Here is an 11,416-nt window from a genome sequence, read left to right on the forward strand (position 1 = left end):
TATCCCTGCCTGGGAAATCCCATGGACAGAGGAGCCTGGCAGGCTACAGTCCATGGGATTCCAAGAGTCAGACACGACTTAGCGAGTAAACCACTGCCAAGTGATCCTGAGGACAGCCTCGGAGGCATCTGTGTCTACAAGCTGACCTACACCTGGGCCTCTCAGATACAGGCGGCTAGGACTGTTTCAACCCAGGAGTTAATATTCCACAGACCTAGACAAAGAGGAAAACACAGCTAAGAAAAAGTAAGGGATGTGGCAAGTGGGTAGACCCAGAGTCAGAGCAAGTTTAAATGAAAGGGAACAATTGAAAATGGTCAAGAAGAGGGGGAAAAAATATTGAGACATAGGCAAATGGGCAACGTGTAGACCTTATTTGGACTCAAACAAACCAACTGTTAAAAACAAAAAATCAAAAAAACCCAGAGACTTCATGAGAAATTGAATTACTGGATGGATGGATGCTGATATGAAGGAATTACTAGATTTTTAAGATATGATATTGTGGTAATTTTTTTTATAAGAGTTACTTAGTGAAATGTTTAAGAAGGGAATGATAGGATGTATGGGAGTGGCTTCAAAATAATCCAGTTAGGGGTGAGGGGAGCTGGTGTCCGTGAGTTGATTATTGTATGTGGGTGCAGGGTGTGCAAGTCGGGGGCAGTCCCTGTACTATCTTCCCCACCTGTGTGATGTTAGAAGTTTTCCATAGTAAAAAGTTAAAGAATAAATAAATGGTAGGGGGAACAGGCAGAGACCAGGATCTCTCCCCTCTCCTCTGCCAGCTCAAAAGTGAAAATAGAATACACTCAGTAAAACTGAGCATGCAATTAGTCAGAGATAGTCTAGAATCATACCCACATTCAAAGACAAGGATATGTCATCACGTCAACAACTGACAAAGAATGATTATAGTCCTAGTTAGAAACTGAAGAGAAACCAGATTACATGATAGGTTATTAGAAGCAAAGGGCCAGGTGCTGAAAGTAAAGGGATACAAAGAAATAAAAAAGGCTGAGGCTCCTTCTCTCCTGTAATCTGAGTAACTATTTTTAAGGAAAAAATGGAATGGCATAACCGAACACCTGGGGTACACATTTCAGGGACTCTGATGATGTACCAGGCACTGTTTGAAACAATTTTCAAATATTAACTCATTTAATCCTTAACAACACAACCCTATAAAGTAGATATGATCATCTCCGTTTTACTGACCAGGAACTTAGAGATACATACAGAGTTAGGTAATTTGCACCAAAGCCACGTTGCTAGAGGGTGATGGAGATTAAATTCAAATTTAAGAAACTCCATCCAGAGTCCATTCTTTTACACATTGTGCAACAGATTTTAAATATCCACTTATAATGGGGTATTTTTGAAGCTCTGTGGGTTTAAACACTTTTTTAAGTTGCAGTCAAACTTGTGCCCGAAGGTCAACAAACGCTGCCCTCAGACTCATATCCACTGCCATTCACAGCTCAGAAGTCGACACTGTAATTTTTGCCTAGTGCATGTTGTTCTGCCCAATCTTTATATTTCACATCAACCCCCCCCCCCCCGCCAAAAAATGAGTAACAGATGAGGCAGCTGTGCTGTAAGCCACCACGATCAAAAGAAAACTGTCTTGACCTGATCATGTAGGGGGGCTTGTGGGGTGGGGGGGGGGGGGTGCGGGAAGGCAGCGTCTTCTGCTTTTAAACACACTCAACCCATTCAGATTTTTATCCCAGGGATATTGACCAAAAAGGACCAAAACAAACAAACAAAAAAAACCTGTAAAAAAAAAACCCCAATTCAGCTGGATAAAATTCTCCTAGGAAAACAAAGCGGGAAATTCTATCCCTAGAACAGCAGAACTGACCACACCCTGTTTTATGACTACTCAACAATGCTCCAAGATAAAAGCATTATTGACTGTGGAAATATTACTTGAATTTACCTGTTAACTGATGTCTCAAAATAATCTAATGGGGAGTGGATAACAGATGTACTAGAAAGGAATGCTGAACTTTAAGCTTAAACTTTTAAAAAAGGGTTTTTCTGAGGTGTAGCTCATACAAAAATCCATTGTGTATCTGGTCCAAGAGTTATATGACCAGCAAGCAGCATAAAATTTATGTTTGCATTTAATCACAGATGCCACAGAACAAAAGTTTCCATTACAGGCTTTCACTCCAGAGTAACAGCACTCAAGCAACTTTCAATTACTATACTTCTTACTTGTCATAAAGCAGAAAGCACATGTTTGAGATTTCACTAGAAGTTAGAACCAGAGTTTCTGAAAAACCTCATAAAAGGGAGGACTGATTTAGTCTTAGGATCTCTGCAGGATACCTGAAGTTCAATTTTGTCTCTGAACAAAAGCACGAAAGCAGCCCCAAGGCTTTGCATAGGATGAAGGGGAGTTGGGGGCACTTCACCAGCTGATCTAAAAAAAAGCCAGATCATTAAAAGGCCCTTAGAAACCACCACCATGGAAAGGCAGCAACAGAAAAAGAGTTCTAACTCTCCTGTCTTCCTGGCAATAGCAAACGTTTTAAGTGGTTAAACCACCTCTGTCTTATTTCAGAGTCTATCATGCATATCTAGAGTGAATCCACTCGGAAAGTGATGTGTTGAAAGAGCAGTTTAGGCTCCCTCGTCTTCCCTGGAGAATGTTTGATGTACGCACTTTTTAAGATCCAATTTCTTGAACAGAAAGGACCGAGTTGAATTTAACAGAGTTCAGCTGTGCGCTTTCATCCTCAACACTGTGACCCTGATCTATTAACATCAATAGATGGTTCTCTTTGCATCAATTCTCCAACTCAAATATACTTTGAAAAACTAAAATGCTTAATACCTACTGATGACTAGTTGCTGTAAGAATAATACACAAATAGTTTGAGTTCCCTGGAAGAAAGACGCTAGAGAAACACAAATTATTAAGGAAATATAAAAACATGGAAGGACAGGCCTGCAGACAGGAGACTATTTTAATGGACTAAGATTTTTGTGCATGCATGCAGGCTCAGTCATGTACAACTCTTTGTGACCCCATGGACTGTAGCCCACGAGGCTCCTCTGTCCATGGGATTTTTCAGTCAAGAATACTGGAATATTGCCATTTCCTACTCCAAGGTATGTTTCCAACCCAGGGATTGAACCCGCTTCTCCTGCTTTGGCAGGCGGATTCTTTATCACTGTGCCACCTGGGAAGACATCTCAAAAAAGGAGAGGCGAGTCTTTTTCTATTTTTGAGCGCAGAATTATAGGGCAATGGAGTTACACATCTACTTGCTTGTGGAAGAGCTCTTGAAAGCATTCATTAAGAAACAAAAACAAAAACACCCACACATTGTGGGTATATACAATTACACAATTCAGTTAGGGCCTAACTCTAATATTAAATGTTAAAATCAAGCTAAGTACTAGTGAAAGTGCACATTCAACTCACACAATGTGGAAAATACTGTTTTCAAGTTACGAATCTCGAAGGTGCACGCCTACTTTCTGTGACCATATTATTCAATCCTCAGAATCAAAACACTGATCAGCTTCCCCTTCCTTTGACTGGTTTCTGCCCTCAAGAAGCTTACAGTTGGACTTCCTTGGGGGTTCAGTGGCCAGTGCAAGGGACATGGGTTTGATCCCTAGTCCGAGAAGATTCCACATGCGATGGGGCAACTGAGCCTGTGGGCCATAACTTCTGAGCCCATGCTCTAGAGCCCACGAATTCTAACTACTGAAGCCCACGCTCCGGCCTGTGCTCTGCCACAAGAGAAACCACCGCAATGAGAAGCCCACACACCTCAACAAAGAGTAGTAGCCCCTGCTTGCCACAACTCGAGAAAGCCTATGTGCAGCCTGCGCAGCCATAAATAAAAAAATTTTTTAAAGAAAGAAGCTTTAGAGCCAAATAAAAAGACCAAAACACACACACATACACACGAGGCTAATTGTTAAAGACATCCATGTACTCCATCTATGGATGCTCACAAAAGTATTCCACCTAGAGAGGAAAGACACAGGAAAGTTTCTTAGAGCAGGGAAACCAGGGCTGATTTTAGAGAGATCCAAACTCAGCCAGGTGGGAGAAGATTTTACCCAGGTGGGAGATGAGGCAGAAGAAGAGCTGGGGACCATGCTCCAGAGTTTGGACTTGACCCCAGAGGCTATGAAGAACTACTGAAGGATTCTTCAGCAGAATGACAAAATCAGAGTTGTGTTTTTGAACTTGTCTTTCCATTCTGGAAACAGTCAAGAGCAGCACTGGGCTTAAGCCCAGTCTTAAGAAGGGTCTGTAGCCCAGTGCTTATCCATCAGTTCTTTGTGACTGGTTCATGACAGGGCAGATACAGCAGTGGAGAGTGTGCATCTAGAATGGTTTATAGCACCCCAACATTCCAGCAACGTATAAGCCTGTGATCAGAGACCAGTCTAAGGGCTGTCAACTCAGTGGGGAGCTGTATGTGGTTCAAGCTGTATAGGAGTTATGTATAATAGGGCCACGTGTGTGTGTGTGTGAACTGATTGGAAATTAACAAAAAGAAACCAATCCTTGACTACAGACAGTTTGAGAAGGTCTAGTCTTGAGAAACAGCGGTCAGCACTGGAAGCAAAGAGCCCATGGAGGAGGCTGTTGTGGTTCAGGTGAAAAGTGAACTCAAGCAAAGGAAGGAAAGAAGGGGTCAGAGCGGAGAGCTGTTAAGCAGACCGAATCAACAAGGCTCGGAGCCTTTTTCGATGGGAGCGGTGCAGGAGAATCAAGGATGACTCCTGAGACTCAAAAACTCTTAGTCACTTTTTAAATAATGGCAAGATGTAAAGGAACAGTATGCAAGAGCTTTGTCAAAGTCAGGATCAGCAGAAAGATTCTAAACTCAAAGCCATTTTCTTTGAGTGCCTTTGAACAAGCATAATGGTAAATTAATGAAATACAGAAACCTAAGCACCCTGGTGGTTAACACTGAGCGCCGTTGGGAATTCAGAACGTGAAGAAAGAACACATCCTATGCCAAGCCTCCTCTCCGTTTCCCCCCGAAACAAGATCAACAGTAAGGAACCCAGACTAGTTCAGAATGGGGCCAGCCCTGGGACCCCAGGTCCTCATAGGAAATAAAGAAGAACCACCCCTTCCACAGCCCTCCCCGCCCGCCTCCCCGACTGAGGGACTTGCTTACCCCCCACCCCAGCTATATACAATACAAAGCCTTCTTTCTCCAATTTGCTCAGACATTAAAACAAGGCCTCAAACCACAAGGCCCAGTGATAAAAAGGGGGTGGGATGGTGGGGGGGAAGAAATGAGTAAATGAAATCAATGACCCTAACCTCAAAACCCACTGCTTTCCTCTGTGCTCTGGTTCACTCCCAACCTGTATCAGAAGACAAATCGACCAGCAAGAGCTGTGGACAGCCACTGGGTCAGGCCTGAGCCACTAACTAGAAAATGAGTACTAAACCCCAAATGGCGACAGGTCTGAACAAACCTATCCTACAACATTCCAGAGCTGGGAAGGGAGGCGGCTCCGAGTTAGGGGGTGAGGTTTCCACAGCTCCGGGGACCGGGCACCATCCATTTCCCACGTGAAAGAGCAGTAATCCTGCCGCCCCCATGCCGCCCAGATTTGAGCAGCCAGGATCCGCAGAAGACACGCCTAATGGCTTTGGCAAACCACAAAAACGACCATCCAAGTGCGTAATTAATCTCTCTCAAGAAGGGTGCCCCATCATCTGAAAGCTCTTATCCTTTATCATGCCTGGCTTCCCTGCCTGGCTGTCTCAAGTTTCACTGGCAAATACAAGTACGAAGCTCAGTAAATATCAGCCCAATCAGTACTTTCAGGGATGTTGTTTCTAACATTTGTTTGCTTTTTTTCCCCATTTTTATGTTTCTCCCCGATTGTAATCTCTTCAAGAGTGCTTCTTGATCGGATCCTTGTATGCTTATAAAAGTCATTTATTTGAGAAGTTAGAAACACACCTTGTCACAGTTTTGTGAGTATGTAATGTGATATATACCAAAGGCTCACGTATAAAATGAATGACTAAAAAGTTCACGGCCATTTATTAACAAATAATAATTGCTAGCACTTACGGAGCACGCACTATACACCAGGCACGTGCATATTATCTTGGATAATCTTTACAATAATCCTGTAAGGCGGATCCTGTTGTCGTCTTCATTTTATAGGTAAGGAACTTGAAGCACAGAGAGGTAGGGTAACTTGCACAAGGTCACACAGCTAATGAATGGTAGAGGAAGGATCTAAACCCAGGCAGATGGACAAGAGTCTGCATTTTCATCCACTACACTAGACAGCTTCGTTATGCAGAGAAGAAAAACAAGATTTAAAAATTCTTTACAAATAATGGAATGAGGAAAAAGCCTCTAAAGGAAAAATGCTATTACTTTAACCAGACTCTTGTTTTTTATGAGATGGATCCTGGAAACACAATCAACAGGGGGAGCTGTCCTGGCTGGTCCAGGCTTCTTATGAGGAAGGCAGAAAAGTCCAGTGTTCACAGCCATGCCTTTTTACCAACTTTTATCACCTGCAGAGTGGTGTGTCAGTGTTGTAGAAATCATTCTCTTGGTGGCTTAAGGTATTTGATTAGAGGGAGGAAGAGTTCGGAGAGATGGAGTTGTAGGACTGTCATGAATGGTTCCAAATCTTGGTCCATCCATACAGCCAATGGATTCAGGTGAATTCTAAGCCAAGTCTCTGACTCAGTCTGAACCACAGCCGACACAGGGTGCAGGAAGATACCACTTGCCCTGGCTGAAGAGGGTGGATCAGAGATGCTAGACCAGAACCCCCGACTCTGACACTCTCTGCTCCAACTTTCTTGTCCCCTTTCTGTAGGGCAGGAAGTTCTAGGACCAAGCCGGGGCCCACCAGACCTGTCCAGAGCAAGACCAGTGGTACTGCATCTTTTCATGTCAGGGTGCACACCCCGATCAAATGTTTTCCATCAGGCATTCAGTCCAGGCATAAATGGGCTTCTCTGGTGGCTCAGTGGTAAAGAATCCACCTGCCAATGTAGGAGGCTCAGGTTTTATCCCTGAGACTTGGGTTCCATCCCTGGGTCAGGAGGGTTGGGATGATCCCCTGGAGAAGGAAATGGCACTCCAGTATTCTTGTCTGGGAAATCCCACTGACAGAGCGGCCTGGCAGGTTACAGTCCACGGAGTCACAAAGAGCCGGACACAACTTAGCGCACATGTAAAGGGGCAGATCAAATCCCCAAAGTCCAAATCTTCACCACTTTCCAACTACCCATCACATTTTCTCTCCAGAGACGTGAAAAATGTCTATTAACAAAACAAGAAACAAACCTACTTTATTAAAACAAATCTAACTGCCTTAACTTTAGGATTATGTTTCCTGACAACACAGCTCTTACGAAAGCACTCAAAGTTCTATTATCTAATAATTTCTACATAGCTATTTATATGTGTGCTTGGAAGCCAAAAAATGAAGCTTCAATTACCTTTGCACCACCACGAAAGACGGCAGAAACAGGACAATCTTCCATAAAGAAATTTTTTTTTTCAAAGATGCAGGAATCCTATTAGCTGGTGTTCTCTCACAGTTTCAATCAAGGTGAGAGAAGCCAGGCAAAATGCAGTTTTAACATATATGGTTATCCCCAGACTTTCTTACTAAATAAGGGGGAAATTAATAAAAGCAGAAAAAAATACCACACGGTATTTTCTTTCCCCACCATAATTTTTCAATTTTCTTTAGAGAAATGCCAGCCAATAACTAATTAGAACCATATCCTTTGTTATCCCAATGGGAAGTATACGAATGGTTTTAAGAATAAATGTTAATGAGAACTTGAAAAAAATTAGTAATCTGGATCTTTGGTTTCCCCTCAATGTAAAAACAAAATCCTTTCCTTTAATGCTATTTTTATCATTGGGTGAAACAACATGGACAGGGTCCATCAACAAGACGGTAAGTGTCCACTGAGTCAGCACCCTGAACGGGGGTGGGGGGGGTGCCCTGGGTTTTTCACTGTTATCGCAGAATTGGCATCACAAGCTCACAGATTTCTAAGAAACCCGATTTCAAACAAGAGAGACAAAAACTCAAAATTACAGAAAAGGAACATTTTACATCTCTTTGGTTTCAAGGGAGAGAATAATTTCTTCCAAAGTAAGTACACAGCTGTTATAATTTCCAAGAGTATGTTTTCCATAAGAAACCCAGCTGGATAGAGCCTTTTTACCTGGTATGTCACCACAAAAAGGAATGTTTCTAGGATCAAATCTTGAGTTGCCTATTCACGAATATCCAGGGGCAGAAACTACCTTCTCAAAAACGGGACTTGTTTTAGAGAACAAAGTGAACCATAGAATGTGAGTCAGAAAAACTCAGAGTAAAAAATAAATTGGTAAAAAAAAATAAAAATAAATAAATAAATTGGTAAGATGCTAACACACCATGGCGAGGGCACATGCCAGCAAACTGAAGTGCATTTTCAAGTCAGGGTCTGCCCGGTATCATCCAGACCCTCATCTTGGTGGAATGAACAGGTCCAGGCTGGGGTCACAAACCACTTTTTGTGTGTGTGCAAAAGAACTTGGTCAGACATAGTGAAGCAGGCATGGTTTGTTGTTGCTGTTGTTGTTCTTCAGTCGTCCAGTTGTGTCCAACTCTTTGCGATCTATTGGAGTGCAGCATGCCAAGCCTCCTGTCATCCTGTTGTCCCCTTCTCCCACCTTCAATCTTTCCCAGCATCAGGGTCTTTTGTCACATAAAATATTCTTTTTGGAAGAAAAGGTTTAGGCATTTGCAAAACATCTCAGTTTGCTCCTTATTTTACTATCCAGCAAATTTATTTCCAACACTTATGAGGGAAAAAATAACAATAGGTCTTAAGTCTGTAACATTTTACCATCATTGTGTATTTGCAAAGCTAGAAATCATTTGTAATGCCCAATAAGGACAGTGCTTTACACAGACTTTGGTCTACAATAGAAATAGGCCATAATAATGAAAATATTTCTTGATAAATCATTTTCTGGACATTACTCCTCCCCAAAAGGATCATAAAAACTACCACCAAGGAAAACAAAGGATTCCCATGTTTTAAAGCAAAAAAAGGACTGGCCATTCATATTCCTGCACTGTACCAAGCAGATAAGTCAAATATGGGCAAGATCATCTAAAAAGTGCTTAAAACGCAAAGTGTTGCCTCTGTGTGGCTTATGAGTCCATGTTTTTCCAATGCTAAATCTACAAAATCTATTTGTTAAACTGTGTTTCATACTTTGAATACCAAGTCTGTACCTTACATTGCTTCTGTGGATGATTTACTTGAGACATATGGGGCCACAGTATAAGCCTTTTATTCTCACTAAATCTAAATCATGCTTCTCAACAAGATTCTATAGGCATTAAAGAAACAAATGGCATGCCCTTACCATCCACCGGAGTGGAATCTAAATGCCCCCAGCCGAGCCCTTCTGTCCACTCCAGAAACAGAGATTTTCCTCAGGAAAGCACCGGGCTGGATTCACACGTTGTAGCAGGCATACTAATTAAGCAAGAGCGCTCCAAAACTTTTTCTGTTTCGATTCATGGCAAAATTTCCTGAATTCGTTTTATTAAAACAGACATCTCCATCCAACAGACACACTCAAAAATCCAAGCTAATTTCAGCAGCAAACCCGCGGGAGAGGAGGGGTTGAGAAGTTGACAGAGGACTGTAAATTTCCCCCAATCCTCATTCTTCTGGTCAGTCTGCACTTAAGGAATCGGTTCAGCGTTTAATTCGATGCCAAGATACCAGTGGCCCACCAACCAAGCCACTAACAGCCACATGGACGGGTCTGGTCCGGTGCCCGGGAGGTATCGGGGGGGATGGCTGGCTGGACAGCTAGACAATGAAAGTCTCCCTGGTGGCCTCTAGTTCAGTCCGAGGGAGGGAAAAGCGGGAGCGGAGGGAGGGCAAGGGGAGACGACCAAGCTTCCTTCTCCCCCAGAGCCACGGTCAGCGACTGACACCCCCACCCCAAGGCGCCGGGGGACCCGCCCTCGGCCACAGCAGGAGGTAGCCTCAGGAAAGCAGATTTCTCTCGGAGAGAGAGGAAACTTCCTGGTTCGGGCATTATGGGTAGGGGGCCGGCGCCCTCCCGCCCCCACCACAGGTAGCCGCGGGGAGTCGATGGCTGAGGGAAAGAAGGGGCCCCCTCCCCGCGCCTCTGCCCGGGGCTGGGGGTCACCGATTCGGGACCCCCCCGACAGCAGCCACCCGCTACGGGAGGCTCCCAACATGCGGGGACCCGGCCCTCGACTCCCCAGGACGTGAGTCAGGGTCCCGGGGGCTGAGGGGTTTCAAACTTCCCCAGCGGGCGCGGCCTGGCACCGACACCGAGTTGCCGCCGCGGGAACCCAGAGCCGGCGGGTTCCCGGGACGGGAGGCGGTCAGAGGCAGGGGACGCTGAGGAGCAGGAGAAGCGCGTGCGCTACAGGAGAGGGCAGCGGGGGCGCCGGGGGCCGCGAGGACCGGCTCGCGGGAACGCTTTACGAGGCCGGCGTCGCTCACCTTCCTGTGCTTCTCCTTGTAGGGTAGCGCCAGCCACGGCATGTCCCGCACGAAGTCCTGCCACTGCCGCTGGTCCTGATCCGAGGACACGAAGACGATCTCCAGGCGGCGCCGCGGCTCGGGCTCCGCCGCCGCCCCGGCCCCCGGCCCCGGCCCGGGCCCGGCCGCCGCGTCCCCCCGCAGGCGGCCGTAGAAGGCGGTCAGGCTGGCGCTGAGCTGCGCGCAGGGGGCGCTCAGGCTGCAGCCGAAGTAGAGCCCGAGCAGCGAGATGCCGCGGGAGGCCAGCGAGTGCACGTCCACCTCCTCGCCGCCGCCAGTCACTAGCTTCTCGCCCAGCAGCTCCTCCAGGAAGCCCGACATCCTGGCCCACCGCAGCCCGGGCTCGCGGGCACCCGGGCGGGCAGGCGGCGGCGACCCCGCTCCCTCGGTCCGCGCGGCGGGCGGAGGCGGCAGCTGCGGCGGCGTCGGCGGGCACAGGCGGGAGGAGAGCCACGCCCACGCCACGCCCATTCACCATGCCACGCCCCCTCTGTAGCTGAGCTTGCCTCCGACCACTGGCTGCGACCGGCGGCGCGGGCTCCCGCCGCGTGGCCGAAGTGCTCCGGAGATAGTCGTGGCGAGAAGGCTGACCCGAGACTCTCCGGTCTGTCGGAAATGCCTGAGACCTAAGTGAAGAAAGCAGACGGGGTCGCTGAGCCAGCCTTTCCGAAGCTGCAGTCAGCGCAGAACCGGGCTTGGCCTCGCCCCTACCTCCCATTTCCTCTTCGCTCCCGAATTCCAAATTCTCTCCCGAATTCTCCAAAGATCCCCACCCGAGTTCTCTTATCCCTCCTTGTTCTTCCCTGCACTCTCCCTACCCACAGCCTATCCCGTTGG

The 11,416-nt window shown here is 46.3% G+C and overlaps 1 protein-coding gene across 2 annotated transcripts in view; it reads right to left on the reverse strand.

Moving 5' to 3' along the window:
• The window catches only part of NXN (nucleoredoxin), a 158,178-nt gene extending 147,155 nt beyond the window's left edge, over positions 1 to 11,023 (reverse strand). The window contains exon 1 of one of the 2 annotated variants that reach the window (XM_065909708.1): positions 10,541 to 11,023. In XM_065909708.1, the coding sequence (XP_065765780.1) occupies positions 10,541 to 10,900 (360 nt within the window). In that variant the 5' untranslated portion in view covers positions 10,901 to 11,023. Of the gene's footprint in view, positions 1 to 9,416; positions 9,436 to 10,540 lie in introns of those variants that run through there. The other variant, XM_065909709.1, reaches the window with a different exon arrangement.
• Positions 11,024 to 11,416: the final 393 nt, after the last annotated feature.

This window comes from Muntiacus reevesi, chromosome 18 (assembly GCF_963930625.1).
Source record: "Muntiacus reevesi chromosome 18, mMunRee1.1, whole genome shotgun sequence".
Lineage (NCBI taxonomy): Eukaryota > Metazoa > Chordata > Mammalia > Artiodactyla > Cervidae > Muntiacus > Muntiacus reevesi.